Source organism: Varanus komodoensis, unplaced genomic scaffold (genome assembly GCF_004798865.1).
Source record: "Varanus komodoensis strain SLA01 unplaced genomic scaffold, ASM479886v1 scaffold52, whole genome shotgun sequence".
In the NCBI taxonomy this organism is placed as follows: Eukaryota; Metazoa; Chordata; class Lepidosauria; order Squamata; family Varanidae; genus Varanus; species Varanus komodoensis.
The window spans coordinates 479,559-503,154 of record NW_025336114.1 but is presented as its reverse complement, the minus strand read 5'-3'; the positions used below and the strand labels follow the sequence as shown (position 1 = coordinate 503,154).

Below are 23,596 nucleotides of genomic sequence, written 5' to 3'. Positions count from 1 at the left end.
TGACTGGAAGCACCTTTAACTACCACTGAAATGATGAGAAAAATGGAAATGTACTAGCACTGCAGGGGAACTGTGCCAGTATTTCAAGGAGGGCCTACAAACGTACCAGCTCCCACTTTTCTGTGCTGCTATGCCTTCCACACTGCAAAAATAGCGCTGGTCCACTTTAATCCTATATTAACAAACAGAAGCCACTTTACTATGGCTGCTTTTGACACAGATTTATTAAGGGCTTGTGCCTTTCTTTCCTCTCAGCTTGGCAGCCTTTGGGGAGATCCTGTCCTTGCTATATTAGAAGAAGCCTTTTCCTCCTAAGAGTTATTCCAATCTTCATATACATTTTGCCCTCCCACTGAAGGGTTGTCAGGAGGAAGAAACTTCACCTATCACAGAAGCAAGATCACAGGTGGCACCATTCTTCTGAACATATGATTCCAGGCTAATTTGGAAAGTATATTAAATTGATTATAGGAATCTGCCCTGCCCCACCTTCCAAACTATGTTGTGGGAAAGACTGGAGTTTCTTGGAAGCTCATCATTGAGAAAATTCCTCTGAAAAAGATTGGCAATGACAAATACACTTCCCTGAAAGAAATGTACCCCATCACTGGTCCATCTTCCTTTGTAGGGGAGTGTTGGCTATGATATGGGCTGACATCCAGCAGGCCTAGCCACATAATGTAGGAATGTAGCTCTAGAGCAGGGGTCTCAAACTCGCGGCCCGCGGGCCAATTGTCAGGACGGGCAGGGCACAGGAGAGGGGCCCTGTGGCCTTCAAAGCGCCGGCGGTGCCCGGGTCGGCCATGGGATGAGCAGCCCACCACCCCCGCGGTGATGCAATACTAGATGCGGCCCAGCCTCACCCAGACTCTACTTCCAGCAGCCCCCAGGTGAGTTTGAGACCCCTGCTCTAGAACATCTAAACCATGTTCTGTGCACTGTGCTTCCATCCCAGCTTGTGGGGTTGACTGGCCACAACTCATGAAAATCTCTTAACCCTTTTTTTCCCCCAGTTTTGCATTTACATATGCATTTTCTTAGGATAGCGGAGCAAGTGATTGGCATGCATTCCCCACTCCAAAATGGCCACCACAGCTAGGCACTCTCGATTGGGAAAGGATAAATGAAGCTTCTGTTATCCTACACATGGATGCTCTTCAGTCACAAGGAAAGTAAAATGGTTGATGCCATGGCAACCATTCAGTGCCTGGATGCAGCAGCTCCAGGGCTTTTGCATGCCAGCTCAGATTAGGATTTTAAGAGGATGAAAATGAGAGGGTTGGGGGGTGGGGAACATGAGAATCAGGACACAGCTGAGCTAAGGCAGAGAAGAGATTATGTTACATTAATTACATTTTGCTAAAAGGTTTTATAGCACTTTGGTGTAGCAACTTTCAGCTAACCAGGACACACACACAATCCGCACATCCAGTGTCAGCCTCCAATTATTTCTATATCCTGTCAATGCACAGGCACCCCTGGGCCAGTCTCGTTTATCTCCCTCCCCCCACGTTCAAGCCATAAGAAGCAGAATAACGTTCCTAGTGCAGTGAACAGTTGAGGGAGAAGTGGACGTGTTATGTGCAGCATGTTAACCCCCCAACACACACACTTTTTCCAGCTTACAAAGAGAACAAAGAGCAGTGCACCACAAGGGAAAAAGTGGACCTGTTGAGAAGGGAATGAATTGTATTTCTCAACCAGGATAATGCTGCTGTTAACAAACCAGTTGCTCTTCTGTTGCAAGAATGAGCTCAGGCTTCAGATGTGGCAACCATTTTGCAAGCCAAACACCGTCAGGTAATGTGAAGGCTCAGTTCAGGTTTTGACAAATAAGGGATGTGTTGGAGTTATGATGCTCTCAAATGAAGGAAATCCATCGATTTGGTTGGACTACAATGTCCTGGCCAATCCTTTACCATAAACTCAAATTTACATCTTTACAGTCGGGCAGAACCAGGCATGACAACAAAGCTGCAATTCAAACTGCCACACCTAAATAGCTAGAGCTACTCAATGTATCCTCTCATAGCATACTGCAAATTTCCCCATCCTAGCTCAATTTTATTAGCATCATCTATGGCAATAGGGAAACTCGTACCATAACAGTGTTAATACCACATCTGCCAAGCACTCCTATCATTTATCTAGCTATCATCATGTTCACCAGGCTGGGCAACCTGTGACTGCAGCTGAATATTTTAAATGACTAATGGGTTTGGCATAGACTGTGGCAAATCTTGGGTTAATTAACCCACAACTTGCCACCATTGCATGTCAGTCAGGCCACTGTCTCTGAACCATGGGTAGAACCACCTTCCACAAAGCCAGGCATTTTCATGCTGTCTAACTTACTGCTGCCAAGGTGTTGATCTTAGGGAAGAGTAAATTTCAGGGCCACTATTTTCTGGATCAAGCCTCAAGGTGATACAAAGGAAACCCTTTGACGCAAAGAAAGGTGCATAGCAAAAGCTGAGAGTTAGCATATACTTCACAGCACTGCCACAATAGTGTCTTGAAAGCCAACAGTTCCCAACATGCATAGCACAAGGAACAGGAGTGCAAAACTGAAGGTCTGTGTGGAGAGCAACTGTAAGGAAGCACTAGCTTCTTCAGCGTAGCATTTCCAAGTTTCTTGGTATATGAGGTGTGACTGAACCTGCAGTTGCTTTAACTCTTTTAAATTAAAGGTTCATGATCCCAGAATGTCCTTGTTCTTTGAAAGTAAAGTTCACTGCATTGCATGTGCTGCCTTGGGGAATGAACAAAAGAATTCCTCTGGCTCTATAGCATTTTGCATTTACACTACCCTTTGTTTGGTTGGAAGCACTCATATCTGAACCTCCCCAGCAGTCCACCATTGCCTCTATTAGTACAGGTAAGCACAGAAAAAGCACTTCTGTTTGCCCACCATCCTGCCTTCTCCCCAGCTGCCCTTTCCACTGCTGTCTTCAAGGCTTCCCTTCAAGCCTTCCTCTCCGCAACCCTCCCTCACTCTGGTGTTGCCTCTCAGCTGCATCCTTCTGCTTTCCCTTCTCATTTTTCTGCCCCAATCCTGTGATTTGCCTAGGCAGGCTTAATTCAACCTCTGTCAGCCATAGCTATGGTTTACTGGATTGGTCTGCAAGTAGATGGCATTTCAGCATGTCACTGCTTCCATCATAGCTGACCCGGCTATGATTCATTGCTGTCAGGGAGGGGCCAGTTCAAGCTGATACGTCCCCATAGTTTCCCACAACGTCACCTATCTCTATAATCTTTACATTGATCCCTGCATGGCAGGCCATTTTTATTATTAACCCTGTATTTTTCTATTTTGATGATGATGGTTTATTCATTTATTTTCTATACCACCCATAACTGAAGCTCTCTGGGAAGTTTACAACAAAGATGCCCACTAGTTTAAAAAATGTACTAGGCACACTATGTAATACATTGGCCTTATCTTCTTCATGCTGTCCTAAGAGTGTTGGTGTTAAAACTGACAATGAAGGGCTTATGGCAATTCTGTTAAATAGACCACTGCTCTCATAGACTACAATAAATTGAATATGACAGAGAAGAGTCCTAGAATAAGTGAGCTAAACCAGAGACTACAAATAACCTAACATTACAGTAGATGCACTCTCTCTCTCTCGTGCACACACACACACGTGTGTCATATGCAGATTATTTTATATGCAGAGTATTTTATGAACACTTACACCAGTCTCTTTCCCCAGCTATAATCTTGTTGCTGCAGCTTGTTGACTCTGGCAATGGCACTTTTCCTTTTGGGAAGAAGGCTCTGCTAGTGAAGCATCAATCTGACAGACCTGAGCTGCAAAACTTGTCTTTAAATGACTGATTAAAATAGCAACCTTGAAACCTCAGATTTTCTCTAAATCAGTAAAGGGCTTGTACATTGCCATATCTTTGCATTTTTACATGAATTGTCAGCAGGGTACAAGTGCAAATATGGAGACCTGCTGAGCAGTGAAATACTTTAAACTGCTATTGCTCAGTCATTTCATCTTCAGAATTGTTTGGACCCTGGTTAAATTATGCCCCTTCACAAGATCAGTTCTCTTGGGGAGAAAACTATACAACATTTAATGGCAAGACAGAGTGTCTTGCTTTTATGACAAAATCTTCTATCATTAGGTAGACTTTCATACTTTCTAATGAGAGTGTTCAAAAAGCCAAACACTTGAAACTAAAGAAACATTGTTCACACAAATCAGCATGTGTACAATAAATGACCACGTATCACATCAGGACCGTATACTTGGTAAGGGAGGAGTGACACACCTGTCTGCAATTTGCCCCCAAATTGTGAGAGGCCACTCCTAACAGAGAGCACAGTGAATGCATGATAAGTTGGACCTTGCTGCCATGATTCCAGTTCTTTTCTACACATGTTGTTGTTGTCTGAACAAAGCTAGAGTTATGCTCTCCAAAGTACATTGCTCCTCCAACGGACATTTTGACCAAGAAGAAGCCTCCTTCCAGCAGCTTTCAGACTCCAGTTTTGAGTGCGGCATTCTCAGTAAAATCCCTTAAATTAAGCATTGATGCTGCTGGAGGCCTTGACAAAGTAAATGCCACCCAGTTGTGTGTCTTCTGGACAAATAACTATTTGTAGATCAATAAGCAAGATTTTTTTCCTTTATTTTTAAATCCCCTTTTGAAAGATTGCTTAATAAGAAATGCATTTATAACAGAAAGGAGTTTATGTCCTGCCAAGCAGCTTTGCAAAAAAAATAACAGTGAATGGCAGAGGACACACTTAATACAAAATCAGCAAGTTGAAATCTAATCTCTTTTGCCCCCAGTTAAAAGGGTAGAGTGCTTGGAACCGGGTCTCTTTTGCGCTTTGGGAGCTTGGATGGGTGCCACCTGACTCCTTGGTAAGGAAACCACATCATCCGTAAAGTAAAAGTCAGAGGAAGAAACCAGCTGTAGTTCTGTTGGATTAGAAGAGTTAAAAATAGCAGCCATCAGCAAACAAAAATATCGGTATCTTGGTTACTGAATGGGAAGATCTGACTGAATACTCAGTACTGAAGCAGGTTGGATGGGACAGCCATTTTTGCACAGACACTTTTCTAATACAGTCATATTCTACTGCTTCTCCCACTGAAGATTAACACTTTAGGTAAAATTTAAACTGTTCTAAGAACTGTAAGGTCCAAACTTTCTATGAAAAAGGTGCTCCCATTTGGAGAAAGGCTCCAATTTTTGTATTTTCTGGCCTTTGTCACAAAATCCAAGCAGTCTGGGAACACTAGGATCCAAAATTAAAGGATGGGTAAAATTAGAGCTGAGCTGATTGTGTGCCCCTCATCACCAAGTTTCATATATATCTCCTCTGAGTCCTCTAGGTTATGTTCATTTTCATTTCTCTTCACTAAACCACACAGAAAAGGGCACAGTTACACTTCCACAGGGATGGGCATTCTCTCCCCTTAAAGACAGTTTGATTGAACATACAACTGCTCCCAATGGTCCTCTACCATGTGTATCTAAGGATGCAGAATTTAACTTCTCATGTCTCCCAAGCTTGTTTGCTTAGCAGCTTCTCCCTGAATTATCATGCTGAATTCAGCATTCTCTAGAGCGCAGAAATATTCAGAATAATCAGGGGCCTCCCAGTTTCCAGCATCAGTGCAAGGAGAAATAATGTCCAGGTAAGTAAGACTAGCTGTCCATGTTTCAAGGATCCCCTGTACATCAGGCAGGTGAACTGTCCATTCAAGCAGTGGAAGCAGGAAGCCAGAGGAACCAAGTAAATGTTTAGTGAAGCAATTTAACTTCTGAAAGAGAAAATTCCCAGCAGTTTTCCCTGCAGTTACCACCATCATTATTATCATCAACAGCCTTCTCTCTCTCTGGGAACAAAAGTTCATGCTGGTTTCAGTCCAAAGGCATTTCACCAAGTCCGGAAGTTATCAGCTGGAACTGATGACTGGGCTTCTGAGCAACAGGATGGTTGGAGGGAGAAGCTTCAAGTGGGGCAGCAACAGGTCACAAAAGTAGACTCCTCGACCTGCTAACATGCTCTTTGCACCAATCTCTGCACCAGCATTAATCGGGCTATTCCCAGTCAAACTGCAGCCCTTTCTCCATATGCAAAAAGGCATCTTCCCCAAAACCAGACCCACCCACCCACCAATCGTCTGTTTCTCACAGATGTCTCTTCCCCGAGTGATGCCAAATACCAGTTTCATTTGAGAACCAGCATGGGATCTGTCCTGTCTTTTCTTATTAATTGGATTCCATGAGTAAGGTAGTATTCCCTCTGCAGAAAGGCATAGAAATAATCTGAGATGAGCAAGATCTGCAGGAGAGAGAGGGGAAAGAAGAACAAAAACAAACTGGAGTGACACCATTGCCATTAAAACTAAACAGCTCAAGAATTATTATTTACACATACAGCACTAACATATGATAAGGAATTATCAAACACAAAGAGTTTTTACCAAACTGTTATAACCATTAACTAATCCAGGAATCAGTGAGAGGTTTTAAGACGTGAACAACATCATCATGAACAAGGTATGATAAACTAAGAATTCTTCTAGAATGGCCATGTTGAATGGCCAGAAGCAGGCCAAAAGAATTTGTATTTCCTGTTTTTATCCAGAAAAGCTCAATCTCCACAAATCCCAGCATAAAGTATTTATATAAGAAATACTGGATGAACCTCTTAGAAACATGTAGCCATGTGCAGGATAGAAATCAATCAAACAAACAAATAAATCTAGCAACATTTACTTGATAGTAGGCCCCATTGTGATCAATGAAGCATAATCTTCCTACATGTCCATAGGAATTCAGCCTTCCTCACTAACATTGTGACATGAGCTTCCACAGGAAAGTGCCTGATTCCCACCAAGAGGGGGAAGCTAACCCCTTCAGACCTTGGGCACATCTGGCAATTTGATAAACATTTCTGGGCATCATGACAGAATCACTTCTCTGGGAGGCAGGGCAGCAAACTAGTAGCTTGCTGAAAAAGGGCCATATTCAAGGCAGAGGTGGGGTTTGGGCCCCAACACATTAAAAAATCCCACTGAATTGACATGATTCCACACCAACAGAAGCCTATTTCACAGCAAAAATAGCTGCTAGTAAAAAGAAAAGTAGGCTGGGTAGGGCATATTGCTGCGCACCAAGAAGGGACCACTGGTGCCCACAGACATCACATAGTCTAGAGCTAGAACTAGCACAGTGGGTAACAGATGACTCAGTTCTTGATCAGGAAGTCCCAAGTTCAAATCTTATTCCTGCCACAAACTCACCAGGTCTTCCCCATCCATCAATCTGCAATAAGGGAATATAATACTGATTGATATTACAGGCCGAGCCAGTTCTGGTTTTATCCCTCCACACACCCCAAGCTTGTTCCTGGTGGATCCCTTCTAACATCAGCATACTTTTCCCATACTTCCTGGTGGTATTTGTGGGTCCTAAGTACCAGTGTAGAATTGTTGACAATGTATAACAGCAGGGACTTACATCTACAGGGTAAGAATGCACCCAAAGTGGGAGCAGCTATCAGTGCTGGGCTGCTACAGTACCAGCACCTGCTTGAACATGCCATGTGCTGATACTGGGCCTGATGATAGGGCTGTTGAGGACTACTGAGACATAAAATGTTCCGAACCCTCTAAACTGCTATATGCTTGCTATTATTATCAAATGAATAGAGTGAATGAAGGTGATGGTGGTTATAAGACCTTTCTCCCTGCCTGTATTCTGCATGTGAAGGATTCTTCATGGTGGACTTTCAAATGAATGGATAGTCTTCCAAAAACTGTAAGACATGATTTGGATGAAAAAACACTGTGTCCTCCGTAAAATAGCACCACCCTGGAACAAGGCTCAGTGCATTGCTTCTGAGGGTCTCCTTGCCTTGCCACAGAGAGTATGGCTCACTTTTGTAGAAGGCAGAGCCAAAAGACTTTTGTCATATCCCATGGTGACTAAATTGAAAATGGATTTCAGAGTAAGATTGGGTTTACATAGTGTTGCTTCTCATGTCAGTTTTGCTGTTACCTTTCTGAAAAAGCATGCCTTTCTGCATACTCTCTATGATCCCTGGGTGAGTGGGGTGGAAATAAAGCAAGGGGAACATCAAGGCGGGCCACAATGACAGGAGCTGGAAGAAAGGCCATGCTCACATGTCACATGGAAATGGAGACAGAAGCTAATGTGAAACCCTGAACCGAGCCTTTCTCTCCTGCTGGAGGGGTCCCTGCATTCCCACTGTCCTCTGTTCTGAGGCAAAGAGGCTTTTTAGCTCCTTAGGAAGGTGAATTACTTCAGAAGCACCATGAACAGGCATTCGATCATTCCTGAATGCCTCTTCATTTTCTTTTTAGAGCTCAGTGACACAGCATTTTGACAAAAATCAAAATGTGTTCAATGGGGAATAAAATGGCTGTAAAATCTCATTTTGTGAGGCTGCAGGGCCCAACATAGACCTTATGTATATCCAGATAACATATTCTACTATGAAATATATGGCAATCATTTTTCTCTCAGCTCTTGTTCATCATCATTCTTTGCCACTGTTAGCAGCTAGAGAGAATACTCAGCAAAAGATTCTTAAAGGCTGAACAGAACCCACATTTATTTGCCGACAGAATATCAGCATCTTACATTTCTCCAAAGGAGCAACCCATGTTTTAATGGCTCCTAGTGCACTACAATGAATCTTTAGAATTTTGCACTGACCCTGTCCTTCCTATAATTAATATCAATAAACCCAACACACATATCATACATATACACGAAGGAGACCAAACTAAATTACTAACTTACACAAGTACAGATCAGTGGACCTAAAAATGAACCATTGTTAAGACAAAACATTTTGGAAAATTGACGCAAACCTCAAATAAGATTTGTTCCTTTCATCTTCCAACTCTCAAGATGTCACAAGCCCAAACTGACTACAGTGGCTATGTTGGAGGGAATAATTTCACCTCTCTCCAGAAAAGGAAAAACAGCTTTACTTCCCAGTAATACTTCAGATTTCACTCTTAAAGTCACTTTCCTTGATGATCCCCTCTGTTCCATGTGCCGGTACATTCTATTTGCTTTGCTCAGTTCAAAGGATGAAGAGGAGGTGCACATATTTTTAATTTGCAGTAGGTTAACCCAAATTCCATTTCACCTCAGCTGGTGAGAACTGCAAGCTTATTCTCACTCACTTGGGAGTAAATCCATGAAATTCTGTGGAAATTGCCTTTAAGTAGACATGCATAAAATTGCACTATAATATTTACAAACAGGGTAGGCAAGGGGACAATGAATCAGTTATAATGTAAATGGTATACTGTCCACTCATCTAACCTATCCATTTTACCCCTTGCCTTATCATTGTCTTCTGTTTAAAAGGATGCCACTCACTTCTTCCTTTATCTAGTGCTTACATATTTGGCTTCTAACGTTCCAGGTGATTCTTTATGCCTATGTCTGATTTATCTTTAATTCTTGATGCAGTGGAAAGTAGGGTTAGGTTGGATATGGGAAACCCTGGTTTTTGCATGGACTCAATCCAGAATTATTTCAACTTGTGAAAAAATGTGGGGAAGAGTGAAAGAGAATGAGAACTCTTGGTCTTCTTTCCTTTGTCGCCTCTTACTCCTTTTATGCACCAGCTATTAGGTTATAAATAACTGTGGCAGAGGTCACTCCATTTTGATTCTTTATGCAGTGTTTAATAGAATTTTGAGAACTAAATAAACCCAGTTTGCAGCCATTTCACACTGTAGCAGTATTGCATGTTTCTCATGATTGCACTCAAAAGATCAAGAGGAGATGTGTATTCCCAAACACTTAGGTACAAACTGTGATTATACACCAGAGAACTAAAGCAAATATCAGTCAAAGAATGCCATATAAAAACCTGAGATGACTCTGAATGGAAATTTCTCACATCAACACCCCACAACTCCCTATGGACATTGTGAGGTCTGTACCACTCAGATCACAGAGGCTTGCTCAACAGAATATTCCTTCATACCAAAAAAGTATCAGACAATCAGCACAGACAATAAGTACACAGACAATCAGCATGATGGGGAAAAGTAATCTCCTATGCAATAAGGATATCATTTTCATAAGAGAACTTTATATAAACCCTCATCTGCATTCTAAGAGGTGCAGAGAAGATAGAAGAGAACCAGGTTGCTACTGGCTTCATAGACAGTAGGCTTTCTATAATTGTCATATACTACTTGAATCAAGGGCCTGACCTAAGGTGATGTCACAAACCAATCAGACCCGTATATACAAGATGCTGCATGTTCTGACTGAAAAAAATCCCCTCTAAATCTAGAGATTCTGCACTGAGAATGGATGTGAAATTACAGAAGTGAATGATCTTTTTGGCATTAGTTTTCACTGATCAAACTATGTTGCCACAAGCAACTCTACGGAGAAAACATTACTAAGACTCTTCTGCCAACAGTGCAACAAAGCAGGTTTTCCTCCTACAGGAGAACAGTCACAGCTATAGTTCCCACCTCCTTGTCCACTTCATTTCAACTGCTCCATAGCAAAATATACTTAATGTAAAGGAATTCTGATCTTATGAAACAGCATAACCTGACACAAAGAGCTTTAATGCAAGGTCAGTAACTTGCAGCAATGACAAGACAGCTACAGTGCCACCTTCCGCGTCTTATAATTCACCATTTAGCATCAGTACTGCACTGGGAAGGAGACTCTGCACACTGATGAGTGCGCAGTCAAGAAAGAGCTGATGGGTCTAGGAAGCTGAGTTAGGCAGAGAGAAAAGTCCACCTAGGACAGAAACCAGCTATTGTTCTGACCTTCTAAGTTCCAAATCAGATTCTTGGGAGAATACTATTCAAATAAGATCCTGGGTTTTCTTTTATGAAAAGAAACTTTCTTATTTTTATAATATACTCATTTTTGTTCTTAATTCTTCAAGCAAGTACCTTTGCCATGCAGACCTGAGGGCAGTCTGCATGTTAATAAAAAACAGTTAAAAATTGGCTTCAAGAAAAGCTAGATAATGCAATCTAAATAAAATGGGCAATAAAGCATATCAATGAAAGTTGAAGTTCCATGGATATTGTTTTCTGTGTTCACCACCAAACCCAATGCTTGCTTTTTGTGCTTGTGCAGCATCACAGTAAAGTCCTGTGGTTAAGTCACGGGAAACCCTGTGAAGGTCATTTCACTCTCACCCACAACCTAGTTTCACTAACCTGACCTATGTTGAACGTCAATGTGATGGCATAATAAAAGTTGGAGTTTGCACTTCCTGCATAAATCCAGAGATGCCATAAAACTGGGAAGAGTAGGGAGCAGACAATAAGTACACAGGAAAGGATGAAGACATTCCGTAGGACTGTAACAAAAAACAGAGGCATCATTAAAATTGGTTAACTGAAACACTTGGCTTTGCACTATATTAGCTACAATGGGATGGCAGATACTAATTTAGAGGGTGGTTCTAGAGACAGCTGCTATAGAAATCCTGCTGGTTAAAATCAGTAATTAACTGCAATTCCTGTAGAGGATGAAAGCTTTGGCAGGTTTATTTTCTGCTGATTTCCTAAGTTCATGGCCCACGCTTCCACTTCTTGGATTTAAGCAGGTGCAAAATATACAAGCAATACAACTGGTGGATCAGGGCGGAGAAAGCTAATTCTGGACTGAAATCTTACTGTTCTAAACTGCAGTGAAAAAATTTGTGCACTTCATGCAGGCTATTTTCCATTTTAGATGCACTAAATACAAGAACACATGAATATTCAAAGAATGAATATTTGATGCTTATGAAACATTTTTATACACTTTCTTGTTTCCAGTATGTATAGATCACCTTGGGAAAAACCTAAAATAATATTCCCAAGGCAACTTACAAATAAAAACAGTTCATGGGTTGATTCCAGACTTAGTCATGCTTGGAGAAGGCCAGCAGAAATCAGTCTGACAAGTTAGACACGCTTCACATGTTTTAATGGAACCACTCTCTAAGCACAGCTAAGTCTGGATTCAACTCAATACATATTCAAAGTAAAACAACAAAATATTAAATGATTCAAATTCAAAAACAAATTCAGAAATTAATTCCTGAATGTGTGGCAGGCATTTCTATATCTCAAAAATATACCAAAGGATACACTCAACAGAGATCGCAGAGGAAAACTCTCCATGAGATTTTATCTCTCTATCTCGCTATCTATCGATTTATATCCTGCCTTTTTCCTACAAAGGACTCAAGGCAGCTTACATCATTCTCCTCCTCCATCTTATCCCCCACAACAACAACCCTGTGAGGTAGGTTGGGCTGAGAGTCTGTGGCTGGCCCAAAGTCACCCAGTTGGCTCCATGGCCGAGCGGGGACTAGAACCCGGATCGTCTGAGTCCCAGTCCCATGCTCTTAATCACTATACCACACTGGCTCTCAGTGTGATTTTGTTTGAATGTGCATGTAAAAATCAATAAAATAAAAGTATTTAATTCTGAAATGTTCTATTAGAAGCTTCATTCACTGATTCTTCCCACAGGTGCTCTAATGGTACTTCCTCCCAACAGTGGTGTTATTGTTACTACATTATCTCTACAATCTGACTTCCTTCCTCTTGGAAGAAAACCCAAGGCAGCTTACAAGAGTCTCCTCCTCTTCATTTTATCTTCTCAACAAGAACCCCTGTGAGGTAGGTGAGGCTGAGAATCTGTGACTGGCCCAAAGGTCACTGAGCTCCATGGCTGAGTAGGCACTAGAACCCAGATCTCCTGAGTTCCACTTCAACACTCTAACCAGTGCACCACACTGGCTCTCTAGAAATCCCATTCTCCATTCTTGTTGATAAGGGTACAAGTTTTTGAAGGTGCAATCAAGTAAGGCTACTGGAACTTAGAGCTCTGCAGACTTCTTATGCAGGGCAGAAGCAACATGGAGGCAAAGGTGACCCCCACATTCCTCCTACCCTGTGTAGCTATTAAATGGCTGAGTATGGTGGTCTTTGGTGTGGCACCTCAGAAGGATGCTGAGGTACTGCCAGGATACATAGCATCTTTGTGGTGCTATGCAGCTATTTCCATGCAGGCTGCAAGTAGGGGGAGGGAGCTCTGAGTGCAGTGTCCCAGCTTTGGTATCAAAGTTGTTTTTCAACACTGGGCCTGGTAGCACTGAAAAATCCTGTGGTCCCCTGGACCCTACCTAAGAGCCACAGGACTGCTCTGCCTATCAATTAAAAGGTAAAATCGATCACTTCAAAAAATGACTAAAAAGTATTCTGATTAATCCGGCATTAACACTACTTGCATATTTCATTCCATCTACTGCATGTCTATACCATCCAATAGCTGAAACTCTCTAAGCAGTTTACAAAGATTAAAGCTTAAAAATACAATTGTATACATAATATAAGAACATTTACATACAAACACATCAGCAGGCAACACCTCCCCTGCCATGCAATTTTAAACAATCAACAATAACAAAATCCAGGGTCTGCTGAAAAACTGCAGGTGACCATTTTAAAAGAAGCACTCCCCTTCTCACACATAACAGGAAACTCAGTGGCTGAGATTATACTTGCTACAGGATGAACTCAAGAGTGAACTAAAGCAAAATGGGTTTGAAAATTTGAAAATGTAGTCAGCCAAAGCTGGCTGGTTCAGATTACAAAATCTGCCTCCTAGAGAAGGTTTATTTCAACAAAATGAAACCTGGAAAGCTGTCTAGGACCTGATAGTAAGTGACTGCAAAGTTCTGAATTTAGAATTACTAGGTTATGCCTGGCAGAGAGAAAAGAACAATCAGAAAGAACTTACATTGATATAGGTGGCTCCAGAGTGGAAGGAAGGCCATATAGAGGGCAATATCTCCTACAGTTGGGTAGGACTTGAAGATGGAAATGATGGCGAGTTGGACAAACATGAAGAAGATGGGATGCTCCCTAGAAAATGAATAAAAAGACTGTAAATAATATGATGCCGATGCTGTACTCTTCTGCATGACGTGCTACTCTGCTAGGGGTGTGTGTGTGTGTGTGTGTGTGTGTGATCTTGGATTGTCTCCCCATCACCCCTCCCCTCCAAATACATGAAATTCTGACTTCTCTGCATGTGTTAAACATCTTTTTATTCTGTTCATAAATAGACTATTGTACCAGAAGTAACAAAGAGTTACTATGGCCTCTAGAAGGCTAACAATCATGGCATTAGCCAAATGTGAGCAATACAAATGCCAAAGCAGGGTTTAAGCACACACCAAGCCAAGAAACGAAAAGCAATCCCAAATGTCAATTCTGCCATTTGTTTTCTAAAATGAGGTGTCCAGATGCTGACAAAAATACAAGTAGCATCTGTTAGAACCTACAGCATCCAAAGCAATATGCATCATTTATTCCTCCTCCTCCTCCTCCTCCTCCTCCTGAATTTGCTTTAACAAGTGAAATCCAGAATAAAGAAATACAATAAATTTCAGATCTGTAATCTTATAGCAAATACACAAAGTTATCAGTGAGAGAGCCATGGAAAGACATATGATTAACAATAACTCTAGAGATCACAGGGCTAGCAATGATACTGTTAACTAGACCAAACATCCCTCTGATCAGTATTTGGCGTGAGAAGCAATAATGCTGTACCAATAGTATTAGGCTTGCAGAGTTAAACTACAATCTCTTGTGGCCTTTGAAACATTTTCAGTATATTAATTACATTTGCATCCAGCCTTCCACCAAAGAGCTGTGCACATGCCACTGCCTCAGCATATGTTTATAAAAAAACCTGGCGGATTAGTCTGTCAGTGACTTGCCCAAGGTCACCCGCATAGCATCATGGCCCAGGATCAATGCTCTATATTCTATGAACTGTGCTGGGTATCCTTGTTTAAATTGGAGGCTGAAACTTAACTGGCTTCTTATCATGAAAGAACGCAGATGATGCCTAGAAGCTGAGTGACAGCCATATCCCCTTTCAACATAGATTCACATCAGTCTAGGCCTATAGTATATGTTATGCTCATAGCTGAGCAGAGAACAAAGCAGGAAGTGCGCACACACATTCTCTGCCCCCACAAGTATCTTGAAAAGCGCAGGCTGATCACAGTTTCTGGAAGGTAAAAACTTGGCCTTGAATTATGCACTCAAGCTGAGAGATACGAAGGTGTTATTACACTGCAGTCACAACATGAGGTCATATGAGCCCCTGCCATACTATTCTTAGCTTTCCAAGCACATGAAATGGACAGAGTGTGACATGGCTCCAGACAAGTAAAGGAACAACAACGATCTTTTAAGATTGCAGCTTAATACATAAACAGGAAATGGAAACGTCTAGGCTTCTACATGATAAAGAATACATAAGGCTGAAAGAATATCCTTTACTGGGAAGACAGCCTAGGGCAAGAAAAATTGCTCTAAGTCTTGCTCAGACCCTAGCATGGAGGGAGATGCTGCAAAGCCATAGTCATGTCCTGAGAACTATAAAGGAAGATGATTCTATGGCATTCCTAGACAGATGCTCCTAGGGACAAGCAGCTTTTCCAGTTTGGATGTGGTTACCTACCTCAACCCCCAATGCTTAACTTAAAAGCTTCATTCCTGGTTACTTTGGCTCTCATTATTTGCCCTTGCCCTGTGTGGCTAGGGAGATGCATGTCCTTAATATTCATTAAGGCAGAGAGCTCCGTAACTGCAACACATTACATACAATGATTAACTAAGCCTCATTATAGCCCTTCCTTTATAGACACTGAGTAAAGAAAATAAAGGGGAGGAAAGTGAGGGAGAGAAAATATAAGATACATGAATCAATTACCCTGTATTAACCTGAGGTCTTAAAACTATAAATAAAGTCTAAGAACTCTGGCAAAGTGTCTTCTTTCACCCACATGAAATCACTTCATTATTGGATTTCTTCTGATTTCTTTCTTCAAAGAATTAATCACATTTTGAAGTATTAAAAGAGAATCATCAACTCCTCTCTCAGCTTTCATGTAAACAACACCATGAAGCTAGTGTATAGAGTTTACATTTTCACAGAGAAATACAGGATCCATAAATAGCAAGAAAGATAAGCAACAATATCCTGATTGTGCAAACATGTATTGAGTTTTCTTGTTTTCTAACAAGACTTTAAAATCTTGGGAAACATGGCTTCTCAGTGTTACTAGCTGAATAAAATGCTGTATCAAAGAAGTTTGAGAGTTTCAATTGTTCTGACTTTATCCCTGAAGGTTTATCTTTGTTTAGGACTAACCAGGTGCCTTTAAATACTTACGGTGGAAACTGATATAATGGAGTTTTAAGTTTAGGACTGAAACTGTCAGTGCTTGAGTTAGTAGTAAGATTAATTTTGTTTGGCTGACTGCCTGGTTTTAACTAAGCTGTTCTTAACTGATCCACCTAATTAATTTTGTTTATTTTTATTCAACTTGTTATATAATGACCACTTTCTCCATGTCAAATTGTCATAAGTAATAAATCTCAACTGAAGTATTACACTTTAAAAGCATATCACAGTGATAAGGTTCAGGCTCTTGGCCATCAGAAAAAGAAGAAGCAGGGTTATGCAAAACTAAGTGAGAATAAAATAATTTACTTACTTTAGTTTCACTGCCAAAGGAATGGTGTAAAAGAAGACATTGATCTGAAAGACGCACACAAAAAAGAGGCTGAAGTGTTCAAACATTTCAGCAAAGAAGTACCAGAACAGGCCAACGTTGGGTGTCAAGTCTGGAACGGAAAGACTGGAATTGACAGAGCAATATTACCATTATTGAATTGTCTATATGTGAATTATCAATAATCATTGTACAATAAGGGTACACTCACAAGTATTTACTGTATACCATACAGTCTGAGTTCCCACAATGCAACAAGCTGCAGTGTGTAGAATGCTATGCAGTACAGCTTCTTTGCTCCAAAGTCCACAATAAGCCCAACAAGTGATCAAGCCCCATGAGAGTCCTGATGCACCTGTTCCCCCTTTTACTCCCCTCAGTCCTCCTACTGGTATCCCTTGGGGAACCACAGGAACGCTAAGAGGAGCAGATCACAGGAGACAGCTGCCCAAAGTTGCCTAAGCAGCACTTGGAGACAACTGTCAGAGATTCATCTCTACTGTTTTGGCGGGGAGGACTGCTTAGCGGGGATGAGCCCAGTTCCTGGCCTCTCAGGAAGGCTGAGCAGAATGCACCTCTTCCTACCTCTAGGATTGTTATATTGCAATTACAGGGAGGAAAAGGTTTTGTTAAACAAGCTTCCTTGCAATTGGAACTATAAATGCCTTACTGGAGACAAGTCAAATACAAATGCATTCTTGTGAGAAAACAGTGACACCTATTGGTCATAACAGCTGATCCAGCAGGTGAACAATGTTAGGTGAACAAAGAAGATGATCAATAAAAGGCAGAAGAGATAATGTAAGTCAAAATAAGTTCACCTCCAAAAAAATAAAAAATAAAATCAAAATATAAAATGCTGCATTCAGGACACATGCCAATTATTTAGTTCCATTTTGGTATTTGGCATTTAAAGGTTGGAATATTCAGATTCTGTGGGGCTTTTTCTACTATATTTTGCACTCAAAGTATTTTATACAGAAGATGCAAAGATTCTGGTTACAGCCTGACCAAACTGGAAACTAGAGCATGATCAGGGTAATGACCAGGATCCATGCAGCTGCCATATGGGTTGGGCCTGTACAGTTATTAAGTTATTTATTGTAGGTAACATCAGCATCCCCAAATATGAAAGAAGGAAAAACATCTTAGGGTTTGTTCACTTGTTTGTTTGTTTTTTGTTCAACTCTGGTAGAGAACTTAAACCTCGCTCTGACAGAGAATCAGTACAAGCTTAACAATTAGGTGCCTGTGAGGCCTCAACTAATATGATTCATTGCTGCAGCTTTGGCTCTTTGTATCTGCGAAATGCCTTCGCTTGCTGTGCTGGCATCTTTCCTGTCCTGTCTGGTGGAGGCAAAGCACCCATAGTTGCATGGAAGTGGTTTTCATGTTTATGTAAGGGATGTGATCAGTGACTATAGTCTGTAGTTTTGCAGGAATCAAGCTGTAACAAGAGTTTCTTGTTGTATGTCCTTTGTTGTTGGCATTGAATACATTTTGCCATGTCTAGTTCATGCATAATCTAAGGTTGTTTTAGATGCTGGATCTATCCAAGGACTGAAACTAGCTGCAAGCTAGGTGACAACTATGCAGATTGTTAAAACAATTTCCATGCAAAACTGACAGTGATCTTTTAGCTTCCTATCTCAACACCACTGCTGGTGAAGCATTACCTGAAAGTACCCAGAAATTTCAGGGGCACAAAACAGAATGCATAGTCCAGCCTTTCCTAACCTGGTGCCCTTCAGTTGTTTGAGGCTACAACTCTCAACACTTCTGACCACTGGCCTACCAAGGGGCTCACGTGAGTTGAATCCAAACCACCCAGACAGCACCAGGTTGTGGAAGTTCACATCTCTGCTCTAAGCAAAGTATACTACAAATTGAGAATCCCTGCCATATAGCCATCTCATCCTTTTTTCTTCTTCCAGTTCATCTTTTTATAGGCAGCTTATCCCATTACCTGAACTGCTGTTATTGAATCACTGAATACAACTTCTCTCAATCCACAGGAACTCCATTACACAAACCTCGGCCATAACTATATGCTATCCAAATATAATTGGCTGCAATTCCCATTTAAAATGCCACTCCAAGTCTAGGTATTTGGTATACTAGTTTATTTGAAGCTGCTTATCTGAATGCTTAAAAGATCCTCCAAACCATTCAGATAAATTAAGTTGTACTACAGAGTTGCAGCAGTGAATCATTCCTAATTAACAACATTGGAAAAGAGCAGGCATTCACTAATAACAGAGGCTTAATATGGTATTTTAATTGCTCTTGGTGTTTTGTGCTAGGAACACATAACTTGGGAAAAATACAATTGTTTTATACATCAGTGGATCCAATGCACAGAAACAAGTTCAACTTACATGAATCCATAAACAGAGGGAATGAAGTCCCAAGAGTTGAGCATGAAAAATGAGAGGCATATAATCACCATCAGACTTCCTAAATACAATCCTGCATACTGCACAGTGTAAAGCCAGAAGTCTTTGCTTTTCAGTTTCACTGGTATGAACTGACGCTAGAGGGGCAAATAAAACCAGAAAATAAGTTTTATTAAATAGCAACATGCAATTCCATTGGTAAGCAAAAAGCATGAGAGGCTTTTAATTTTAGACACTAACTTCAAAGAAAAGGCAACACATTCTACGTTAATTGAAGCAGGAGGAGTAAGTTCAAGGTACATACTGCAGAGCTGGAAACTGGTGCAGTGCAACAGCCAAGAGGTAGAGCTAAGACTAAGGAAACTGTCAGTTCAAATCTTACCTCTGACCATAGCAAAGATATGCTTTCACAACCTCAGTGCCCCATATGCAATTTGAGATCAATAATACAGGCATGCCTTACAGGTATTTCAAGAGAATGTAGTATACTAAAGTAGTATACTATTTTTTTATTATTTATTTAGAGTTCTTTTTTTCACCAGAATTTTTCAACCAGGGCATCCAGGAAGAGAAAACAGAGCACCTCCCACACAAGTTATATTTTATGCCTGGACTTAAAATTGAATGGTGGTATTTAACAGGCATCCCTCCAACACTTGAGTCAGATGCTCAGAAAAAGATATACAAGTATAAAAGACAAGGACTAGTACAGTATTTGCAACTGTAGGTCTTGTTCAGTTATCAGTCATTGGTCAATAGGAAGAGCTAAGTGTGGAATTAAACAGGCTGGAAGGTCCAAAACTAGGAGAACCTAGAATTAAATGTATGACTAAGAAAGCCAGATACTAGGCATTCAGATCACAGCATCAAACACAAGGAGTCTGGGTAGAGAAGAAAATGGCAGGTTAATCAGGAGAACCACTCTGCAGAAACATTGCTATGATAGGAAGAAAACCCAGGCAAAAACATTGGGCAGGAAGCAGACTCAGAGGCAAAGAGGACTGAACAGAGATGCCTAGTCAGCAATTACTAACACCATTTTTGCATACACAAAAATGCTTCTAAGGAATCTCTCAATGTATAGGTAAGGCAGCCAGTTAAAGAAAGCTGGTTGACTGGAGCAAGAGTTTTGGCTGCTATTAGCATTGCAAGGAGGTTTCTTGGGAGAGGTACCAAGGAGAAACCACAAAGAGCTCAAATTAAAAACTGTTGAAAGAGTGGCCTGATGTAGGAATTTACTACTACTACTACTATTTGGTGAAAGTTAAATTCTAAGATAATGTATTCATCAGATGAGACATACATATGGTACCAAGCAGGAACTGTTGTGGATATCCAGATAACCCTCTGCACAAATGTGTGCTAGTTGTTTATTAAAAACTTATAAAACATACAAAATCAACAAAAAGCAAATTCATAACAACAAATGTTACCTCTGTTGCTGTAAGGAATAACAATTTAACAATCTGGCAGGATTATTTTGAGAATACAGAGGAACATTCATTTTAAAAACTTCCAAACAAACTGTGATGTTCCAGTGCAATTAAAAGCCTTTTTGAAATCCCCATTATTAGCCAGAAGACATTCCATATTATTGCACATCTGCAGGCAATGTGCTACAGTCATACAGAAGTTGTGCTCAGCAATGAAGAGCTAAGTGCACAGCTGGGAGGAGAAATAAAGCAACAATTCCCCGAGTTTAACAGCAAGAGCTTCATTTAGATTTAACAGGCAGTTTTTACCACTGCACAGTCTCTCTCTCTGTATATGTCTATAAAAGTAACAATGACATTCCAAATGTATTTTGGTAAGAAAGCTGCAGACACAGCTTGATTCCAGTTATGCTTATTCAGGAAGTAAGTTCCCCTGAGATCAACAAGACCAACATCCATGGAAACATGCTTATGAGCACAACTGTAGACTTAGTCTCAAGGTGTATTTTCAGGAAAGAAAAGACAGTCCAGGAAAAAGAAACTATTTTAGAAAATTTGTTTTGATAAAAGTATAATTCTATATAGAACATCAGAAGATATGCTATTAAAAAGCGTAACTGGGATCAAACATCTCTCTCTCTCTCTCTCTCTCTCTCTCTCTCTCTCTCTCTCTCTCTCTCAAACACTAAAAGAAACCTACATGTGAGTGGCTGAAACCCTGACAATTGCAGTTTATAGGTCGCAGCTTTGCATCTCAGCGGAGGCAGATTTATGGTTAAGTATATTTCGTCTAGTGTTCCTTCTATTCTGCAAAGCAGGTCTACAAATAAGGATATACCTGCCTATCTGAGTCTTTTCTTTGGGCGATCACCTTGTTTTCATTAATATTGGGAGAAAAAGAAACTTGCTTGACAACTATATGAATGAGACTTAGTGCTTTACCTATATTTATGGACCAAAACAAACCAGGCATGGAAGATCTTTAAAAGACCCTCCCTCCCTTCCTTCCCTCCTTCCATGAGGCTAGCCAAGGGCACTGGACATATTAGTGTCCATGGGGATGAAGCTGTTTAACCTTTCCTCCTGAACTAGTTTCCCCATCAAAATTTCCTTTGAAGCTGTCACTAGTTCCTAGCCTGACTTGTTTGTTGTTCAGAACTGAAAGGTGGCATAGGGAGAGAACCATGTATGCTGTCCTGAGCTCCTTCTAATCAAACAAACAAGCCTTCCAAAATTAAAGTTTGCCCAATAAAAATAATTTTAAAAATCAAGCGCTCTAATCGTCAATTTGAGCCTTCCTGATGAATGGTCACCACTGAACTGGCTGGGAGCCACGCCAAATTTCATTTTCCTCCCTTTATTTAATCTAACACTTGCTTCTTTTCTGTATTCTGCTCCCCTGTTCTTCCTCCCCTTTGTCCACAGAGCTCAGGGTAGCATATAAGGATTTCTTCATCCACATATCCTCCAACCTCAAAAATACCTGTCAAGCACAAAGTCTGCAAATCAAAAAGTACTTGCATTTTTGGGAACGATACAACATTAATAGAATGCACCAGTCTCTGGCAAGATTAACAAAGGGCTCCGCACTTCTTTATATCAGACCCCCAATCCTGAAAAAGCATCTTCTGCTCTCCACCAGTCTAATGTGTTCTGCCTTTCAGAGCCATTTGTATATATGAATAATTAAAAATTCCATCAGCATTTGATTCCCTGAGACTCAGATCAACATTCAGAAAAGCAGAAAGACGATACTTTTAATGACTGCAACTTGCCTTCTTCAACAAAATGGCAAGTGAGATAAAACTGTTACAAAGTACAGTGTTTCTCTGGGCTTACAGGATTCAGGGGAAAGAACCCTCAACAAACTCCCCATGCTTGAGGTGGATCCCCATAGGCAAAAATCTGGCGTTTCACAATTTGCTCAATGATTTTGGTCACAAGAGAAAGAGACAGTGATTCAGCAAAATTTCAGGCTGCTTCCCAATTTTAGCCTCCTGCACATAAGTGAGGCTTGCAAATTGCTTCAGGCCCTGCCGTTGCAGTATCCACTGATTCATGTTCGCTAATCTATTATGATTCATAGGAACTGGCTATATCAAAAAGGAACCTTGCCTCCTGCGGTGTATTTACCTGCAATAAATACAGAAGTGCCGGTGCAAACAAGGTGAGAGGATACAGGGACTGATATGTTGCTAAGGCTAGAAATACAGCACTGAGGAAGGCACTACCTGCAAAACAGGAAAAGTGAAATCAATCTCACAGCTAATAACTGCAATGGTTTAATATACAAATAGGTTTTTAAAAATAGAAGCTTTTGGCCAACACAGGTGATAATATTCTCCAACAGGCAGCCTGGAGAGGTCCTCCAGCTGCTTTCCCATTGCCGCACTTGCCATAGAAAAGAGAGCAATGGGCAGTGCTCTCTAGAGCAGCCAGCAGCTTTTTTTTTTAACTGAGGGCAGTGATTCACCCTACCCACTCTCCTGGCTGGCTAGCTGCCTGCCTGCTCCCTCACTTGCGTAGCCAGCAGGCCAGGCTGCTGCTGGTTTTTGTCTGCCCAGCTACTCTGGCCTTGAGCCTCAGCCATGGGGCCCTGTGAGAGGCTTGTGGAACTGTGCAGCTACAACGCGAGACAAGAGCTGGATGGGCAGGAGCAGGCAACTGGCTGAATAACTGAGAGGGTGCTCAGCAAGCAGACGGGCCACCTGAGCAAGTAGATATTTGGACAGGAGAGGCAGCACTGGCATTTCCACCTTGCTTGAGGCAGCAAGGTATTTTTCACCAGGCCTGTCCAGCAAATAAGAAGCATCAGTGCAATTTATATTTTTTAATACTCATCTGGCTTCTGGGCCCTTATATTAATACTCAAAGGACAGGATTACTTTAAGGGATATCTTTAAAGTTGTTTATGTCTCATATGCAAACAAACTGGATATAATGAATATATGTATGTTAATACATACTAACTATTCCTCTTTATAATGCTTTTAGCAGGAATATTTAAAATGGCAAGTCTCTTAAGTGCATCCTATATTTTGAGACCAGAAACTTAGCTCCACTACATATAATGACGATATGCAACCAGATGACTTTGTTGAGTATACATTACTGTTTTGTAAATGTTGTTGAAATGTACACTATTCTTTGAATACCACAGG

The 23,596-nt window shown here is 41.0% G+C and overlaps 1 protein-coding gene across 1 annotated transcript in view; it reads right to left on the bottom strand.

Annotated features, from left to right (window-relative positions):
• Window positions 1–4,629: 4,629 nt before the first annotated feature.
• The window catches only part of PIGU (phosphatidylinositol glycan anchor biosynthesis class U), a 31,284-nt gene continuing 12,317 nt past the window's right edge, over window positions 4,630–23,596 (bottom strand). Inside the window, exons 7-12 of the mRNA XM_044447533.1 lie at window positions 22,569–22,666; window positions 18,985–19,139; window positions 16,589–16,732; window positions 13,810–13,934; window positions 11,229–11,371; window positions 4,630–6,319 (exon numbers count right to left, since the gene is read on the bottom strand). Of these exons, the coding sequence (XP_044303468.1) occupies window positions 6,206–6,319; window positions 11,229–11,371; window positions 13,810–13,934; window positions 16,589–16,732; window positions 18,985–19,139; window positions 22,569–22,666 (779 nt within the window). The 3' untranslated portion in view covers window positions 4,630–6,205. The remainder of the gene's footprint in view (window positions 6,320–11,228; window positions 11,372–13,809; window positions 13,935–16,588; window positions 16,733–18,984; window positions 19,140–22,568; window positions 22,667–23,596) is intronic.